This window comes from Rhopilema esculentum, chromosome 21 (genome assembly GCF_057945365.1).
Source record: "Rhopilema esculentum isolate cy_ngs chromosome 21, ASM5794536v1, whole genome shotgun sequence".
NCBI lineage: Eukaryota > Metazoa > Cnidaria > Scyphozoa > Rhizostomeae > Rhizostomatidae > Rhopilema > Rhopilema esculentum.
This window is the reverse complement of record NC_142835.1, coordinates 679,944-700,436: the sequence shown is the minus strand read 5'-3', so window position 1 is coordinate 700,436 and position 20,493 is coordinate 679,944. Positions and strand designations below refer to the sequence as shown.

At 36.9% G+C, this 20,493-nt stretch overlaps 2 protein-coding genes across 2 annotated transcripts in view; both read right to left on the bottom strand.

Annotated features, from left to right (window-relative positions):
• Positions 1-82: 82 nt before the first annotated feature.
• Positions 83-15,611, bottom strand: LOC135684810 (zinc transporter ZIP10). Its single transcript, XM_065200467.2, has 7 exons — positions 13,171-15,611; positions 11,172-11,274; positions 6,455-6,627; positions 5,442-5,606; positions 4,115-4,511; positions 3,089-3,276; positions 83-2,205 (listed from the first exon to the last, which is right to left on the bottom strand). Exons 2-7 carry the CDS (start codon positions 11,182-11,184, stop codon positions 2,056-2,058), a joined length of 1,086 nt encoding a protein of 361 aa, XP_065056539.2. The 5' UTR covers positions 11,185-11,274; positions 13,171-15,611; the 3' UTR covers positions 83-2,055.
• Positions 15,612-16,171: 560 nt separating this feature from the next.
• LOC135684803 (uncharacterized) overlaps positions 16,172-20,493 on the bottom strand; it is a 58,940-nt gene continuing 54,618 nt past the window's right edge. The window contains exons 77-83 of the mRNA XM_089115091.1: positions 20,049-20,308; positions 19,561-19,855; positions 19,109-19,310; positions 18,118-18,308; positions 17,130-17,278; positions 16,840-16,939; positions 16,172-16,578 (exon numbers count right to left, since the gene is read on the bottom strand). Of these exons, the coding sequence (XP_088971217.1) occupies positions 16,462-16,578; positions 16,840-16,939; positions 17,130-17,278; positions 18,118-18,308; positions 19,109-19,310; positions 19,561-19,855; positions 20,049-20,308 (1,314 nt within the window). The 3' untranslated portion in view covers positions 16,172-16,461. The remainder of the gene's footprint in view (positions 16,579-16,839; positions 16,940-17,129; positions 17,279-18,117; positions 18,309-19,108; positions 19,311-19,560; positions 19,856-20,048; positions 20,309-20,493) is intronic.

Sequence of the window (20,493 nt, the reverse complement as noted above, 5' to 3'; positions counted from 1 at the left end):
AATGAAGTCTTTTTAGATCCCTTCAAAGCATTGAAAAATAATTTACATGATAACAGATGTGGAAACAATTAGACATTCATAATTCCAATATAATTTTCCTTTTTAATACCAAAATACAAAAGTTAAATTTCCCTAAGTATAAAATAACAACTAATTATAAAGATTTTATTTTATCCATCTGGAAACATCTAGTAAAGCTGCTAAGTATTGCTCGACAAAAAATCATCGCCAAGGTTTTACTGTGTTGGGACTATTTGCACAGAATGGATCATTAAATTGACAACAATTTGTTTCATAGGTTAACAAACATAGAGCAATTACATTTTTTTCTTGGCGAGTTTTATGCCTAGGATTTGATTTAAATGATATTAAAAATGTATGAAAAATTTTAAAGAGAATTTTACTTGAATCAAGCAGCAAAATTAGAATAATTTGTGTTGCGTCATCAAACAACTATTCTAAGAATGTTTCAATTTTTATCACCTAAGGCGTAGTTTAGACAGCGCGTTATGGGCGCAGCGAATTAAATTCAATTAGATGCGCTCAAAATGCGCCCGTAGAGCGCTTCAATTTATTGTTTGCTTTTAGACAGCGAAGCGAATTGATTCATATTTTGATTCATAACGCGCTGATAATGCGCCCAAGTGAGCGCATTATGAGCGAATTCAATTATTTGCTTTGCTCTCGGATTTAGTCAGCGAATTAAAAGCACATCAAATTGACACTCACAATATTTTATGGTCAATAATTTAATTCGCTGCGCCCATAAAGCGCTGTCTAAACTACGCCTAACCTGAAAGAGCGTTACGAAAAATATAAAAACGCAAAAACAGTTAAACATCTTAAAAATTGGGTTAGATATGGCCATCAAAAAACGATGTTACTTTGGCTCTGTTTCTAAAGTGATGGACAGACTGAAACCAAATTACAGAGGTATGATGCGAAAACAGCCTGTGCTCACGTGACCATATCTCAGCCAATACGAAACATATTCAATTGACTTTGCACATCACATTATCTCTTTATCCCTTTATTGCTTTTGATAATAATTGTTTTTTTACTTTTCTCCTCAACATAAAAAATCAAATAAAATACAGACACCAGCTACATATTATCATTTATCAAGGAGCAGGGAAACCATATATAATATACCAGCTACTTGCAATACGTTTAAAGTCTAAAAGAGTCCTTACTTTCTTCCTAAGGGATTCGCTTTGCTTCGATTGTGTTGTTTTATCAGCTTCTCTATGAGCTCTTCAAATCCTGTTTTACCCCCCTTTTGGGAAGACAAGCGCGCTGAAATCTTCAAGTGAGTGAGGCAACCCTCCGTCCTGGAGTTAGAGAGCATGCGTCATAATACCTTCCATCCATGCGCATGCTAATTGACCCTAAAATGGTGGGTTACCTCACGCATTATAAAACTTCCTCTTGCTCGTCTTCCCAACAATTACTTCATTCAACCATCAGCAGCGACATTGAGCAAAGGTATGAAACAACATATTGCTTATCTTGGGACGCCGAGGAATCTGAAAATCTGAAGAGACCTCTTCGCTTGGTTGCGTGGAACGAATCTCGAGGATATTTCCCCAGAAATTCAAAGGATATATTCAAATGAAATTAGTTTGAAATTTTGTTAATCAGGGTAAGCAAACATAAACAATTCGTGCTTGAGACAATGTCTGTACGTTTTCTTTTGCCAAAAGACCCCGTTAATTTGACCTCTGCTCTTACATAACCCTTATTAATGATGATATTTCATCCATCAAACATTTGCTAGTTCTTAATTCTTCGTTGTCACTCCATCACGAATTCGGTTTTGGGAAGATTCGAGCTAAGGGTATTTATCCTAATAAATGCCAAAAGATGCGATTCTCGCGGTAACGACCACAGCTGCGCTGGTAACGGCTACGGTTGCGGAGGTTGCGACTACAGCTGCAGTGGTATGCTAATAATTATACTTACGATATTACTTTTATGATCATTAAAACTGTTTTCGCAATGAAGTTGATTATGACAGTGATAGTGCTCGCTGGGAGGCAACACGGAACAGCAACATTACTGTTTAAGGGCGTTTTTGATGGCGTCTTCATAAGCAGCTATCAAGGCCATTCCACCAGCGCCTATCAGAAATCCAACATTTTGCCAGAAAAAGCTACTCATATGTCTCGGCCCATGCTCTTCGGCGTCATCTATTGTATCGGGAAGCTACGAAAATGAGAACAAAGTTATACCTTATGAATTGATTATTCTAATCATCCCATCTGAATAATATTGAAATTCGGCGCATCCATTTCATATCATCTAGGTTTTAAATATGATAGATTCTTTAAACCAGAAAACAAAAACTGTTGAGTAGGTTGGCTCACAAAAGTACCAAGCATACAAAAGTACCAAATGAAAGTCACTGACATTATTGTAACTATCTTATTCGACTTCAGAGAGAAACATCGATCAACTTTAAGAACTACACGCATTTTGTTTCATTAGGAATCTACATGCAGTAGACCAAACAATTTGTAGAAGTTATTCTATCCTAAAGACAGAATCCCAAAGAAACTTTTCAATTTTGAATATTTTTATCACTGCAAATGATCAAAAAAGTTAAACTTCGGTTCCAATCATTTGCAGTAAAATCACGAATGAGACTACATTACAACAGGGATATCAATGTTAATTCTTGATTGACATTCGTCTTTACATGCATTAAACTTTTTCTTGCCTTCTATGTATTAAAGACCTTGTTTCTAGTCACAAGTAAAAGCAAAGTTCAGAGTTTCGATATTTTTCTTGCTTCTGTGCTTTTTTCGTGCCCTCCTCATGGCACTAGATGTGCAGTTAAAGCCCAAGATATTATGAAGGTTTTGCTACTAAAAATTAATCAATTGAGGTCCAAAAATAAGGAACTTTAGAAACTTTGTCATATTTATAAGAAAAAGGCATGTAAAAAGATAATTCCCGATAATGACGAAGGAGTAGGCCTTTTGCAGTTGTAAAGTCGCATTTCTAATATAAGCAATTGTGGCCACAAGAAAAGGCTAAACATCTCAGATTTGAGCCAGGGCGAAGTTTCTTTACAATTATAACTTACCAATTCAACCAAAGCAATGTATAGGAACATTCCAGCTGTGACAGCGAATATCCAGTCTACTATGTTGAGTTCTTTACCAAGGGCCACACCAGTAAAGCAGCCAACGAAAGACGCCGAGTACGTCAATGAAATGAAGGTCATGGCCACTTTGGCACGGAGACCGCTGCTCAGCAGCACCACGAAGTCTCCTGCGAAAAAGCAAAACCCATGTGTACCTATTACCATATATACGCAACTTAAAAATGCTGATAACTTTTGGGCTACGTTGATTATTTTTATGTTAACTGGGCACCATTATGTTTATATTTATTACCGGCCAAGCAACATCAATGGAGTAGCTAACACAATGTTCGAAATATTGGCAGAAATTCTCTGAAAACAGTTTTAGATGTAATTTTGGAACTAATGACGTTTCCATCTGATTCTCCTTCAAAACTATTCAATGTCCTTCAAACCTTTGGCTAATCACAGATACTACGGCATGCCAAATAAGATTATAGATACTTTGATATCCTTGACCAGGAACGCCGGAACAAACCAGGGGTAACGGGGGCAGGCTTAATTAAAAGGGCATATGGAAGGTATTCCCCAGCCTCTACGTATTTCTAAGACGTATTACCTATTAGTAACTGTCATTTTATCTCAATCTTCTGAAGGTATCTTGAAAATTGGCTAGCTTTTATTACTGGAAATTTTTTTAGAAGTTAGAAAGCCCTTACAGTCAGAATTTCACAGGAATCTCTTTAGTTATTACAAACGGCAGATGTCAAGAACACTTTTATGAAAAGGACACTTTGGCCCCTCTTGTCCCTCCTAACAAAGGGCAAATGGGGAGGTTCACCCTCTGAACCTCTCCTCTCCGGCGTCCCTGTCCTAGGAAAATGGTCTTTGGTGATGTCTCGATGGGTCAGCAGCATTTTTTCATGCAAATAAACAACTGAAGGCAAATTAAGAGGAAGAATGCTGAATTAGATGAATTTGACACGATAAGATTTAAATAACAAAATGTTCGGTTGCTTAACGTACCTATCGCATGAGGGATTTCATGAAATAATATTGCAAGAGTAGTGCTGATGCCACCGGGAAAACTGCCAGCAAATGATGCCCCAACTGCAAGACCGTCGGTTAGGTTATGCAAAAAACCGCCAATCATGATCATCCAAACAATTCTTGGGATTTTATGCAATGACAGCCCATCATCGCCGACCTCAATTTGAAAGTTAGTTTTCGTTTTTTTATGTGCATCTTCTTCTAAAAGTTTTGAACGCTCTGAATCGAGCAGGTTTTCTTTACATTTCTCGCTTTCAGACTTCGAGTTAGACCAGGCCTTCTTCTCCAATTTGCATGAGTTAGAATCATTATCAACTGGAAGCGTAACGTGAGGAATGGTATGGGAGTGCCCATGTGAATGGGTGTGCCCAATCTGAAAATAAAAGTAAATTTACAAAGAAGCGTGCAACAAAGGTAGCAAAAATACGATTTGACTGGCAAACAAGATCCTAGCCTGTAAAAATATTTGGTAGCAGTTTATATGGAGAATGCAACAGAACTGTGAATATGGATTTTATATGGATAAACTTGTTTAAATAAGTAGTTTAAGATTTATTTAAGAAAGCTCTTGGGACAAGAAACGAGCTGAATTGAAATCATTATATTCCATTCAAAACAGTAGAAGCGAGAAATTAGATAAAGTTAAAATTGCGAATGATCTTTAAAAGCATCGGCAAGCCCTTTCTAGAACACCCTTGATCACTTCGGTGGCGAGGGACCAAGAAGGCAGCCGTCACCCAGTGATCAGGGAGTTTATATTTGAAAAAAGCATAAATCTGCAACAAGCCAATGAATGACATAGCTTATTTCAAATTAGTTACAAAAGGGGTGTTTACCTGTATTCTAAAGGGCGTGGTCAAACGAGAGGGCGTGACTGCTTTCATTCGCCTTCAACCTTATCTTGCCAATTTTGCTACGTTACTGCTCTTAATATGTTTCTGTGGCACCAAAGCGGCTTATAGAAACAGATTCTTTGAAAAACATTAGATTAATATAATGCAAAGGTGACTCATTCCATTCAAAATATCAATTCAACCAGTTTTCGTCTGTATCTCATTGTTTTTTTAAATTTCAAAGACAAAATTTCGCTCCTTTTTCCAAAAAACAAAAAAACATCACAGGAAGATAGCCTCCGTGTGAAAAGGTGGTTTCCAAACCTAAATTTTTTGTTTGTTATCAATTCATGTCTCGCCGCCATGTCTGTTTGTCCAGCAAGTACTGATATAGCGTTGAAACCCACATGCATCAAAACCCATTAGAATTCCTGTTTTAAAAATAGAGAAAAAGCAACAGAGCTGCCTACCTGGCAAAAATTCATCATGTTGTTAAGCAAGTAGAACAAATAGATACTTGCAAGTACGAGGGCGCATTTCCACACGACAGTCATATCTTTCTCACTTGGAGCCTCTTTCGCAATATCGTATGTCTCGTTACGATAAATAACAATTTTCTTGTCAGCTCCGAGAGACTAAAAGCAAAATTAGTACAAAAGATGCTTCATCAAATCGACTGATAAATTAGAGAATTGGCCCCCTAACGTTGATTAACAATTTTTACTTCAAGAGTGGGGGCTCATTCGAGGACAATATCTACATTTAGTTTTAATAACTTTCAGAATAGTTTGTTTCGTCACTGTGGCTCCCCCATGCACAATGTTCTTGCCTGGAAATACGATAATAACATATAAATGTAGTATGAATGACACAATTTTGTTTGCTTTTATGGTCAATATTTCCACGAACGCAATAGCCTGACATGTCACTAGAGGGTATATCGCAGATCCCTGAGTTCTTGCTGCAAGACAAGAGCTTATTTACTGAGCATAGTTTTGCAAATGGCTACTGCTTAGAGTTTCGATGTCAAGGAAGTTCTGATGCAAGTTTCTTTTCTCACATTTGCGATCCCAAATCCACTTAAAAAAGAACCAAATTGACGTAAAAGGGATGGCCTATTTCTTTGAATTCTATTCAAGGGCCTAACTGTTAGGTAATTATGTGCCAATATGGCGCTAAAGACGTAGCCAGCCACAAGGAAGAGTCGCCCATGTGATGATTGAAAGAATAGTTCACGAACTTAAGTTTCCACAGCTTTAGCCATAGAACTCCAGCAAAATAAATGTAAACTTTTCTGATTCTATTATTTCTTCTTTGATTTTGTTGTGCTATTGGTGTCTAGTTTTTGGAATAAACATGACGATTGTTGTCTTTTTGTAAACATTTAAATACAAGGCAATCACGAATACTAGAACAAAATGTAATATATTCTCAGAAAATTCAAGTAGACGAAAATTATTAATCTACATAAGAACAAACTTACATGAGGGATTAGGTGAAAAAGTGCATCTCCGCAGAGGCATCCAACCGCTAACATTGTCAGCAAAGATAAAATGTGCTTGCTGAAGGATTTGTTGAGAAGTGGTAGCACCATAATTGCACAGGATAAAGAGATGAAGATCACGATAAGAATGGCGACGGATGCGTGCAAATAGGCTGCGAAAAACAGAATAATGTCAGACGCAATCTACTAAGATAACTGAAGGGTGGCTTTGAAAATCAAAAGGGTTTCACTAGGCACTGAGTGTGGAAGGGAAATTATGACAATATCCATTAACTAACACCCGCACCCATCTTAAATACGTTGAATTGGTGTTAAGTTATTAATCAGTTGATGTACTGAAGAACAGTCATGGTTGTTCTTGATTTCAAAAGGCGTTTTTGCTTTATTCATTATACATTTTGATCAGTTTATGACCTTTGTTGTGATTGTAATCAGGGCAGGCCAGCGAAAGGTGAAGGTAACATGTACCATAGTCAAACAATTGCGAACATATCTAATGCAAGGAAAGTTTTCAGAACTATTTTCTCCCAGAATTTGACAACTACATGAGCATTAATTTTCTCTGATTTGAAATTCCTTTGACTGTGCATAGTGGTCATCATCATCATCATCATCAACCTTCACCCCAAATGTCTAGGGTAGGCATACCAGATCTCATATCACATGATTTCATTTCATCCTTCCATAACAATTTCTGTCTTATTTTTACCTCCTTTCTCTCACCGGAAGATTCCACTCTTATTATATCGGATTAGTAATTTTGGGCTCAAATGCAAGTTTGAAGGGGCGAGAAGGCCTACCATTTTTACTTCTTCATTCGCAATACCCTGATAGTTCATCTAAACTACTCTGTGCTTTAACATCTTTATCTACTCGTTCTTTCTTTCTGAAGGTCCTGGTTTCAGCTCCTTAAAAGCCGATAAAGGTTTTGCAAATTTCTATTTATTACTACAATGACATAACTTTTCGCAAACAACTCCAGCCTTTATTGCTCCACTTCCCATGCCACTTGTGACCCTTCCCATTACTACAACACAAGATCCCACCTTTTTCCTAAATCCACCCCAGACATTTTGAAATATCTATTTAAGCTAAAGCACTTCTTTTCCAGTTGCTTGTCTTACTACGTCTTCGTTACAGAATACCATTACTGCTGTTGTTTTCAATGCGTTAGCTTTTAGTCCTTTAGTTGCTGTTGTGACTTGGGCGGGACATAGGTGTGTACCACAGAGAGACACATGTTTTCTAACAAGAAGATATATATATGATGGTTATACGTAATTGTCTATACTCAAGAGAACCTCTCTCCATGCCTCGTACATCTAGCCCTAATCAATACCGGCAACGGGAGGGTGTAATGCAAAGAGATGCCGAAAATGCCAAATATGGCAAGACCTTCTCACCATGTGTCCCGGAGCCCTTGACCCAAATGGAGGTTTTTTGTCTCCTTCGCAATAGTTGCTAAGCTTGTTTATACTTAGATCACTGGTGCCTGTAGAACTTGTTTTCACTCAGCATATCCACTCCAGCAGAGAGATTTGCAAGGGCTTAGAGCTGACCCCGGGTGCAGTCCTACCTTGATTCTGAACTGAAAGAAGCGTCTCAGAAAAAGGAGTGGCCAGAATTTTCCACTCGCCCAAAATTTATTCAAGAGATGATTGTGACAGTAAATTGCAAAGATGTCAAATGCAGACTTGAGGATTTAAGCGGCAAGGATTTGGATTGTTTGATAATGATTGTATTTTGTGCTACACCATTAAAGTAACTGGAAACTGATGGAACCGCCCATTTTTAAAATTCAGTTTATAACTTTAAGATAAAGAAGATAAGAAGATAAAGGAAGCAACTTTTCTCCATCATTTTGTTACTACTGACGACCAAAAAATGCTCTTTACCGATTCGAACCTCCCACACCCCCTGTGAATCCGTCCCTGCAAAGGTAGGTTACGAACGATTACTACTGCTATGCTTATTTTGAAAGTGTTTAGAAAGGTCTTCAGCAATAATTCTCCTCTTTTCTTTTACACTCTTCTCCTCTTTTCCTCTTTTATAAGAACAATTTTATTAGAATATGGGCCTCAAAATTAGAAGAAATTCAGAACAAGCGAAGACTGAGCTACTGTAAAATGTTTCATTTTAAAAACGAGGACTTTTAGTGAATTTTCAAAATTGTCAGCAAATGAAGGTCGTCTTATTCTATCTCATTCACTTTGTTGGCAAATGAGGACTGAACACCTCACTAAAGCGCAATAGTTAGCAATTGCACTGCTTGCACCATGGGTAGAGACGTTTCCCAAGGAAGGGGAGGGGGTGGGGGCTCAAAAATTCACGGCAATTGCAAATGGAGGCTGCCGACGGCAGAGGGTAGAAAGAGGCTTTCTGAGGGTTCTAAGGTGATTTTCTTGTACATTTTTTACAGTGGCGTAGCGTGAGCGCAGAACTTAGGCATGCGGTAACATAAAATATACGGCTATGTTGAATAAATATAATGTAATTTCAGTTTCTAAAAAATACAAGCGGTAATTAATGATAATCGTGATAGCAAATTTTGATTTTCAAAATAACAAATCATTTGTACTCTAATTCTAATCAATCAAGGTGTCTATTCTTTGCATCAGAGGCTCCGACAGATGTTGGAAAGTGAAGGGGGGCCAAGGGAAAAATTATCATCCATGCGAAAGTTTTTGAAAAAAGCTCAATTGTTTAGCAAGAATTTTCAGAATAACTCCTAGTGCTAAAACTGCTTCGCAAAATATTTTATTCTCATTCATTTTCCTCAAGAAAAGGCATCACCTAATGCCCACCTAATGTAAGAATTTTTGATGCTATAATGAAGCTGGGGATTCCCGCAAGAAGGAGCTCTCCACATTGCGAAATTGTTAACACACTGCAGAGCCTAAGCGAACAGGAGCAACAGTTTCTGCTCATTTTTTACTCTCATAGTTAACGAAGATGAAAATAGTGAGCTGTGAGAGTTGTTAGAATTGAAGATGCTTCCATGTGTAAAGTTTCAGAAAGTTAGTCCCGGCAAATCATCATGTATTTGGCAAGGCTTGCGCTCAGGTCTACCGCATGCCCTGGTCCGTAAATTGTGACTATACTGGCAAGCCTTTTGACTTGAATTACGGAATGGGGATCATGATAAAAAGACTCTGACCCCACTTTGACGAAACTTTTTCTCTTTTCAACAGTCACAAAGTAAAGAAAGGGAAATGATTGGATTTGAAATGATGTATCACGCAAAGAATATTCGCAAAAAGCAGCTTATAGGTAGAAAAATGTTGTGGATTATCAAATATTTGGGAAGGCTTGCGCTCAGGCCGACCGCAAGCTCCAGTCCGGAAAATTCTCACTTCTCTCAGAAGCTTCTCTCGAGTTGCACTGAAGCTGCACTGGAGCATCACATGTTTCTCTTATTTTGGACAAGCAAAAAGGGTGATGTGGAGGGGCTTCAGTTTTTCAGATTTTTCGAATTTCATAATTTTTAGCGATCTGTTTACTTGGAAAAATAGCCAATTGGGGTCAATTGGCCTGTTGGCGCTAGAGTTCACCGCATGCTGCTCATGACAAGAAAGAGAAGCCGTTTATTGCGGAAATTGGTATGCATTGAAAGTGTTGCAAGAATTTTAGAATTTGTCTATAAATTTTTACGCTTGCGCCGCAAGCGTAGCATACATAGACGCTACGCCACTGATTTTTTATTATCTTCATTATTTGACCTTGATTACATTTCTTGGGATGATTTTTATGCGTGAAACCAAGAATATGAAAACTTAGTCCGTAAACGAGGCATTTATTTCATGTTAGGCCAGTCTCAAGGGGAATCACTCACACACATACACAGAACATTCATGGATTGACAAGTTAAGACAGGGCTGATGACAATTCAACCCGAGTGGCTTGTAAAAGCACTCGAGGTATCGTTTCATATGTATAAATAATTTCATGGCGTAACAGTGCTTGTGGAAGACTGTTTAGTACCTAAGTAGTAATATTGTATTAACAGAAAATCTTAGCTTTAGATGTCAAATTTTTTCATTTATTCGCTCGGTCAATCAATTAAACAACAAATGTACAAATTTCACAATGGTGCCAGAAATTTCACAAGTCTAAAAAATTGATAACCCATTTACATACTTCCCAGGGGAATTGAGCCCCCCCCCCAAAAATTTGGTGCCCTGACGTCCCCTAAGTCTGCGCGTATGGCTTGCTCTCTAATAATTTTGGAACAAATTAAGAACGATTTCTTGTAAAAATTAAATACAGTTTTTTAAAAATTGAGAAAATTTTTTGTTCTTTTAGAAAAGTATGTACTGTACTTTTTCGCTTTCTGATGTTCTTTTGGTTAATAATCAGCAAATCTTTAGAATTCTTCATACTCAAATCACTGCATGCGGTAAACCATAATCTTGAGACCACGGAGATGCATAGGGGAGATGCATAGGGGAAACACGGGGGCTATATACATTATTTTTGTCATTATAGAAAGAAAGAAACAGCTACAAACGAGTGCGACGGGTAAAAACAACCAAGTGATTTGCAATCAATAATTTAATCTAGTCTCGCCAAACATTTTTATATTAGAGTTTCTAAATTTTTTCTGACTGTCCAGTACTCGCTTCTTATAGCCAGTTTCTTTTAAAAAAATGAGTGTATATACAAGAAATTGAACCTGGATGAGAAAACCAAAACTTACGGTTGATCGTCATGTTTCCAGCTCGTTCCAACAGCAATCAGTTAACTGGTAGATCTTCAGCAAATTATTTCTCTTTTCCTTGCGGTTCACACTGTTTGTGAATCTGAAATGTAAAATATCTTCATCTTTTCCTGCACAATTTCAATTGATTTTGTTCCTTGTTGAGGATAGGAATGCTTTATTTAGAAATTTAAAAAAGCAAGCAGATATAAACGAGAGAAAAGCTGGTACTTGTATAGAAAGACGCACAGGTCAATGCATCAAAGGGCTAGGCCAAGCGATCAGCTGGGGGACAGAAAACAAAAGATCACAAGTCTAGTAACGCGGAAGCAGTTCTTGATGATACATGTAACCATAGTGATGAAAGTTTATGACTATTTTTGTCATATGTGTCTGCATCTACTTTGATGCAAAACTCAGCTTGAAATAAACCATTAGTAATTTAGTTGCCAATTCAATTCAATTTAAAATTATCATTCAGCAAAATTTTTACAATTTTAATGTTCCAGCGACGTGAAATTACAATTCTAAAGTTTACATACAAAATAATGGGTAAATATAACCACTTAGTTGCTTATGAAACTGAGAAGAACCAACAGTATAGTTATCGAGGGATTTCTCCCCTCTATCAATCTTTCGGAAAACTTGAGAGTAATCGGAAAAAGTTGAAGTTCCAAGAATTAGATAAAATTTATGCCGAGAATTCTTTCGCTTCAGAAAGGAATGACTGAACCGTAAAAGGCTTCGTGTTATTAAATTAATCAATACCAAAAAGCAAAATTTCTGTGATAGAATCTAAAATCTCCAAAAACTTATTTATTCTCTTAAATGCTCAGACCGCGAGGCTCGTGACTATGGTGACATGGAAGGCCAAATCAGCAAAAGAGCGTTTCCTATGAACTTGGGTGTGGCTCAAAATCTGTAAATAAGCCATCTCATTGTTTATCTAAGTGAGCGATAAAAATTTATCTTAAAATTTAATAAAGGTAATGAAAGGTAAGGAAGGAAAAAAATAAAGGTAAGGAAAAAACAATCTGTTCCCCGACAACTTGTTCATAAAAATATTCAAAATGACAAGAAAATGATTTGTGATTCACCCGACAAAACACGAAATTTCTGACAGGAAGATGTTTTACCCCCAGCTGATCCTTCACAAACAAACCCATTGTTATTCAAATCACAAATACGTAAACAGTAGAAAACTGAGGTTTAAAATTTTCGTAGTGGTTTTCACGTTTTTTATAAGAACACTCGGCTCCAGTTTCAGCCTGGCATGTCTTTTTTAAGAATAATTTCAGATCATGTGGACATGGCTATGGCTTTGGTAGCCTCGTATAGAGATTGGGATATAATAATGATTATGACAATTTTTTGTGAAATCTTTACTGGATGGGGGGTCAAACATTTTGCAAATTCCTGTTGGGGTACAGAAAAAATGCTAGGTGCTGCGCTGTGGTAACAAAATTAATGCTTCAAAGCCAAATAATCCTTCACATCTGTAACAAATATAATCAAACTAGATGAAACTGTTTGTTTGAAATATAGTTTAGGAGGTACCATCTTTAGGCGCGCAAGATTCCTATAACTTCGAAGCATTGACTCCTGCAGGGACTGCAGAAGCGCGGGGCTACGGGGGCTTTAGCCCCACTCACACCGGGAAAGGCATTGGTTATCTCCAAACCCTCTCAATTTATTGTTCCCAGTGCAAGACGCGGCGTCTGTAACTTGGCAGTGAAATGTAGATTTGGTCGCAAAAATCCCAATTCATCCCAAAAACTGCAATCGCTATTGATGCACTTCCAAAAAAACTTTTCGACACACTTCCCTTTTCCCTACAGTCAGAAGCTGTGTGAGAGAGTTGTTTTACAAATTCTGATTCAACCATTTTGATTCAACACAGCACAGCATAGGCTTAGGTTAATTCGCTTTTAAATTTCGGCCTAGCAAACAAGCCGTTCTATCTTTCGAAACCTGAAAGAAAAAAGTACAAAATACTTACAGGTGCACGAAATTGTTCTCGAATAATGACCGAAGAAATCTGCCGGGGATTTTTCTTGCTTTTGCACACGGCACTAGAGTGATTCTCTTTCGCTGAGCACGCTGGAAGCGATGAACTCGAATGTTGTTATATCAGCCATGAAGCAAACAATGGAATCAGGTGACCACAGTTCACCTCATTGTCACAGATACTATCCTGAATGGAATGGAGGCAAAGAACTTCCGACCAGTTTGAACAGTGCCTCCATCAATTGATTTATTTAAACTAATGAACTCCGTCCAGTCCGTCACATTTGCTTTCAGCCAACTCTTTGTTCTTGGAGTTGCCTTAGTTGTATTCTTTTGTCTAAGCTTTTCCCTTGCTTAGTTTTGAATTTTTTGAAACTTTCGAAACATTAAGGATTGATGGGCACTGGGCAGCGACAATAGAGTTTTTAAATGTGACGTCTTAAAAATAAAATTGTGGTGCTTTTGAATTGGACAACATTTCCTAAAAAATACCTGGAATTGCCGCGAAAAATAGCTACTAAATCAGTTCAATATGTTACAAATTGGGCGCGGTATTGGAACGATATTTAGTTCTGAAAGTTTGCTACAAATTTCTTCTGTTTTGGCAGAGACAAAATTACTGTGATTTGATGGGGATAGACCTTGTTCTCATGTTGCCAAATCACAGCCAGTTTTTCTGGTTTTGCAAATAGCTCTCTCTTTGTAATGTCATAACAACTCTACGAGAGTTATTGATTATGCGGAGGAGAATCCATTTTCTTTTTTTTCAATTCTTGATTTTAAGTTGGATGTGTACAAAACAGCTTGAAACGGGAAAATTAAAACCAACAAACTAAACTAAAACAACATAACCCTGTCTGATTTTGTCAAATCAATTTACGGGCCAAAGTTTGCATAAACCTTGAAGGCATAAGGCTTTTCTTGTGTATTTGACCCTCTTATTGTTTACAATTTCCTGTTTTTAAATGCATTTCAATAATTTTATCTCAATTTCATAGAAAACCCTTCCAAATTCTTTCTAATTTCAAATTTCTTCTTTCCCCCCTTATAATGGGCCAAAATTCCCGAGCAAAGGATAAACCCTGGAAAGCGGAATGTGCATCCTCGAGGGCCGGGGGTCGTTGACTTACCCAGCGAATGGTCGCGCATTCGCAGCAAATGTAGAAGTTCAATTTGCGCATGCCCCAATGTACATTCGCTCAGTCGCGCGACCAGAGCGAAAAGTGGAAACCAGCCTATATTGACCATGTAGTGATTTTTATACTGGGGGGCACTACATAAGCAAATTCAACATAAAAAGTGGAATTCATTACAAAAAAATTAACAATTCAAGGTCCAGGGTCAAAAGACTTTTTTACAGATGTAAAAGATAATTTCTTGCAAATAAGCTAGAAATCCATCAAAACTATCTCAAATCGCGTCGTTGATGTGAATCAGGTCTATTTAAAGTTGCTTTGCGCGGAAAAGTTTAATGCCTGGTGTACTGGTCCAGTTTCAGGCCCTGTCAACACAAACTCTGTACAACCGAGTGGTCGTCCTTCTTCGTAGTAGTTTTTGAAAATTCATTTGCCCTTGATTTATTCCTCCGCTTTACTGATTTCAGAGTAATTCAAGTATAAATGGGTATATTTTTTCGATTGCTCGCGTTTTAAATTTTCTATTTGTTACTCTTCTTTTGAACCGAAAACTATTGACAACCAGAAATGGGTTCAAAACGCCTCTTCAGTTCATGTCATCCCAAAACAAAAAAAACAAGCCGTGAAATTGAAAATTAAAGCAATATATTTGTAGACAACAGTTTAATTTTGCGTTTAGCACAGGACCACAAATGCAAATGCTTTCCATGTTTCAATATCCCGTTTATTTCGACCTCCCGCCGAATCGATGTTCTTCATCTTACTCGTCGAGAAGACAACAAGGGAATGACTGTTGATGAGTGAGGCTACCCCCTCCCAACTTGATGTCTACGAGCATGTGCGATGCAATAAACCCAATCTTTATTACGCATGCGAATCCCCCCCACCGAATCTCCCCCCTACGCATGCGAATCTCCCGAATGACTAACTCGTCAAAGAAGTTTTGCTTTTTCGTGTCTCCATGACCATCAACTAAGAAGTCTTAATCAAAGACAGATCAAGCAGAAATAAAGAGGAAAAAATGAGAAAAAAGAGAAATTGATCGATTACAAGTGCCAAAAACAGAGCAGAAAAGAAAATAGAGAGCGACATATGCATAACGAGTCTCGAACAAAAAATCTAATTATAATAAAATACACATACAGACTTATGTTGGCCTCAAATTGGCCTAACTTCGGTCATTTTTTAGGTGGTTGTTACCATATCTGTTTGCATGTACCAAACACCCCATCCCAGGGTACTCTACCTCTAGCTATCAGAAGACTGTTTTGCTCAGAAGCAAAGTATGGTATCAACACGCAAGGATATAATGAGCAGCTTTTTATTTCAGTGATTTGGCGTTCTTTTTAAAGAAGAAAAAAAGCTCAATTTCGCTCAATATAGAAGAAATGCTTCATATCTAATCCGAAACATAATATGAATTTCTTGAGTGAAAAATTGGCAAAAAAGAAAAATTCTTTCGGAAAACGGAACGGAAGACAAAAACGGAAATAGATCTTTTGATAAAAGTGGATAAGATGGACATTTGTATAAAAACTTACTTACATAAACTGTCAATAAGCAATCGTTAATAACAGGCTGCAAAATATTTGACAACTCAATATTGCAACGTAAGTGCAAAAATTTCGTTATAGGTAGAAATAGACATCTTTAATATTTCAAAATATTTACAGCAAAGTTCTGTAAATATGAGTACAAGATACTCAAAGAGTTATTTATCAGAAATATAATTTTCAAAGCAAATTTGTTGACAAAATCGTCGTACTTTTTGAAGTTTGTCTAAAATAAAAATGTCTGAAGTTTTGAGTCAATGTCTAAAAAGGCGATTTTGAAAACATCAAAAAGACTTCCTATTCTTTAATAATCTATTAGCATCTATCAGCGTCTCTATCAACATCTTGGTAGACAAAACAATCATTTTATCATTGAGTCATAGATGATAATCAATGAATTTGTCTTCTCGTTACCTTGTGGAGTTTAGGTAAAGGGCATATCGCTAAGTATTAACATTCCTCGAACTTCTAAACAACAAATCCCTTTGCTTAAAAAAGGGAAGTGAAAGAATATATTTACAGTGTTATAACAAGCAAAAAACTTTAACAGCTATGTACAGTTGTTACAACACAAGCCTAGAAATTTCAGATAATTTACACAATTTCAGGTGAAGGATCGAGCATCATACAAGTGCCATTAAATGTGCACTTCTCGTTTTGGTTCTGATCTTTGATTGGCAGAGATAACTCAAACAGCAGCTTCTGTCGACACTGAAAAAGATGATTTATCGATGGTTCTATAAATTAATTCCAGAATAATCTTCATATTTTGATAAATCTGAAAATTCTAATCAAGAAAAGGAATGACTCATTGAATTTCTAAACATGATTATCGTTTCAACAAACCACAACCGTTCATCCATGAGCAAAATACTTGTAAAAACAACTCAATTATAATTTCAAAAATTTTCTATCATCATCTTGTTTACTGCATTATCATCTCAAGAAAACAAAACCACGAAGTATACTTACTCTATTTAGGAAAACTGGACATTGAAAACAAGGAGAATTGTCAACGTTTCCCTTCTTCTGTGGTGTAACAAAGACATAGGGCATTTTTTCGATAGTTTTTCTAGAATAGAAAAAAATGGAACACACGTTTATACATAACACTAATTAACACAGCATAAAAAGGCATAGAGCGATTAGCACTTGAAAAGAACGATGAATTATGTATAAGACCCAACGTAATTTATTGCTGCCTCTAGCCTCCTTGGTGCTTCTACTGCTACATGCAAACTCTACAACCTGCAAGGACTCACCGTTGCTCGGCTAGGTAGCTGTTTTCAATATCCCATGATGCACCGTCAAGAAACAAATTTGTCAGGAAAATGCCATCCATTGCTTTGATACCATCTGGTAATGCGGGGCGTTTGTTCACGATACTCGAAAAATAACATGTTAGGTTGATCTGTTAGAGAGGGAACGAAAATATCATTACAATGAGTTTCCATGTATGAAGGTCGGTCTTATAATGTAAGTCAGCTGTTTGTGTAGGGTAAAAAAGATATAATCTAATAGAATTAACACTTGTTGAGTTGTGATGCTATAGAAAAATTAGAGATTCATCTACAGGAATGGAATTCAACATATCATGCGGGATTCAAAATCTACACGAAAGACTATAAGATACAACTGGTATTACTACATCTATGTAAATTTTAAAAGTGTTGTAATAAAATCCAATTAAATATGTACTCCAAAAAACAATAATGTAGTTAGCAAATAAATTGAGTGACAGAACGAAAATAAAATAGTTTGATTGTTAAAATTATTTTTGACTAGTTTTCATCAACCAAACTATTTTATTTTAATTCTGTTACTCAATTTATTTGCTAACTATATTATCGTTATTTGTGGTGTTGTAATAACACAATAAAGAGCATATTTTGACCTTATTTTGTATAGTTAACTTCAATCATCGTTTGGTTTAGAGCTTCGTAAATGTATATTTGATTATGTTAAAATCAACGTAGACCCTGTCAAAAGAATCCTAATAAAACAAATATCAAGCAAAATTGTCTGAAAACGTTTTGGAAATGTTTTTAGACTACGTATCAAGTGCTTGAAACTACGTAACAATCACTTCTCACAAGAGTAGTCTTTTTCCTTTATTTATGCATAGAAATACCATTTAATGATAAAAACTCTATTTGCATTTAATGATAAAGACCTATTTAAGGGTAGGGATGGTTAGTTGATGATAGCGAGCTGCTGTTTTGGGAAGATACAAACAACAACATTTTATACCTCATCAATACTGACTCCATCTGACATGGATTTAGAATATCTCATCGCTGTTATTAGGCCTTCAGGATTGCGAAGAAGACTCAAATCGACAACATCCAGAGTCCCATGGCCGATTGTTGGCTCAGCAGATGGTTTTGGGACGATACCTGACTTTAGCCAGGCATTAAGCTGTGAGTGCACCTTTTGGATACCTAAATCAATAACGGCAAGATGACTTTAGGCAAAGAATTCACTTATGGTCAGATAAAAATACTTGCAAAATTAGCAGCAATTACAACGAGTTTTGATAACTTGATAGAGAAATATACTAACATACTAACAACGATAACCTTTTCCTTTAAACCCAAAACAATTTCAACCTTAAGATCTTATCAACTCTATCCGATCAGGTTTAAAAATCTTGAAACAAAACTCCCTTTAGATTATTTCGGAGAAATTCCAACACGAACTAGACAATGTGAGAAGAAGATTTGTTCTATTCTAGCGTCATCAATGAATTCTAAAACCTTGAAAAGAATTCTAGGTTATCAATGGGTTTCTTCCAGTTAATCGCCTTATATAAAGTGGAATCAAACAGCAGTAAACCTATGGATTATTTTTTAAGTGTACTTAATTAGAGGGGTTTTCAGGTAAATTAGGTTGGACGCCTCTGTAAGCTTAGTATATCCATATTTCGACCCAAGATAGAATGGGCTTTTGGTGAAAGATTGTGAAAAACTATTAGACATCCTGGGATAGGCGAACAAGCGTACATAAAAGAAAAGGGGGGGGGCAGAAGTGCGGCAAACACGCGCTCTATGATGAAATTATTGGGAGAGGGCCAAGCCCCCTCATCTCACGCATTTGCAGTTTCTGGGTACGAGATGTAAGAAAAACGAGCAATCACGGATGGCAACTTACTTTCCAATTGAATGATGCAATTCTACAAAATTAATTTTGCGGATTATTACAAAAAAGTTAGAAGAGCTACTTAAACAAAAGCAGGACTCACAGCGTAGCCAATCATCCAAGGTCTGCAATGAAGTTCCTGGAAAAAAGCTGTACCATTCACGCGGTACTCTTCCAGCGCAAAGAGAATCGACAATGGACGCCTGGCCTGAATGCACAGCATGGATGCCACTAATGAGACGCTGATCAAGATCTTGTAACGTCGACGAAATACTGTATAGAAGATTGTTCAACCATTCGCATTCCTGGATGGAAATGACCGGAGATTTATCAATCGATCGCAAAGGCAGTAAACAGGAGAATTTATTCTTTAGAAAATATTAAAATGTTTCGGGGCCTGAAGATTTTCATTGGGGAAGGACCGCTTAAATATAAGACCGAAGTAAATTGCTCGATTTCCGCCACTGTGTTGGGACACCAGCAGGCCTTAATATCTGGCGAGATCGAGGGTATGAAATCACATGCACACTATTTTATAAGAACATCTAGACCTACCTTGAGCAGACAATAACCAATAGTGGGCGGAAGTTCTTGGTTCTGAGAAATCCGCAAGCTTTTCTCTGAAAAGGGAGTCAACGACCTCAGCTCAGGGTTCGATCTAATTTGACTGAAAGTTCTTCCAAAGTAGTCATCAATTTTCAAAAGACAAGGAAGTTTCTCTTTGCAAAGATCTATGGCATGGCGCAAATGAACAGCCTTGGCAGCATTGTGGAGACATGGCGTTTTTGAAAATGGCTCTTGTAACGATTCATCGCACAGCATCTTAAGATCAGCAGAAAAGTCATCGGATCTAGAGATCAAGAACACACGTCACAGTATTGAAGCAGATAACTTCTTCTTAATTAAATAGTTCAATCGTTCCATTGTGTGAATACGTAAAATTTAAGAAAAATTTCACAGCAAAATTTCCTGAAAATCTACCGTATGGGATTACCCAGTTTTATTTTCTATTAAAATATGTTTAATCAGATCAAGGACCATACCTTTGTTTTTCCATTTGTCTCCCAACGGCTTTGTTCAACTGCAATCCTTTGAGAGTGCAATCCTCTTCAACCTTGAGTTTTTCTATGCACCACTGACAATAATCCACGGGATCAACATTTACCGGGGGGACGGGGACAGACCATTCACCAAACTGAATTGAAGATCCAAGATTGGAGGAAAGACCAGTTGCAATGTTATTGAATATAGCCTGGTAATAATATCTATCCGTCTCTGCAACAGCTTTGCTACAATACACGTCCTAATAAAATAGATAAGAAAATATGAATCATTCACTTTGGAGTTTTGATTTATAAATTTACTCCTTATCACTTTATTAATGGAAGGTTGCTATGGCAATGTGCCTTGCATAAAACCAGTTGAATAAACTTCTTAGCAAATTTTCTCTTAGGCAAGCCAGGACTAAAAATTTGTAAAACTTAACCC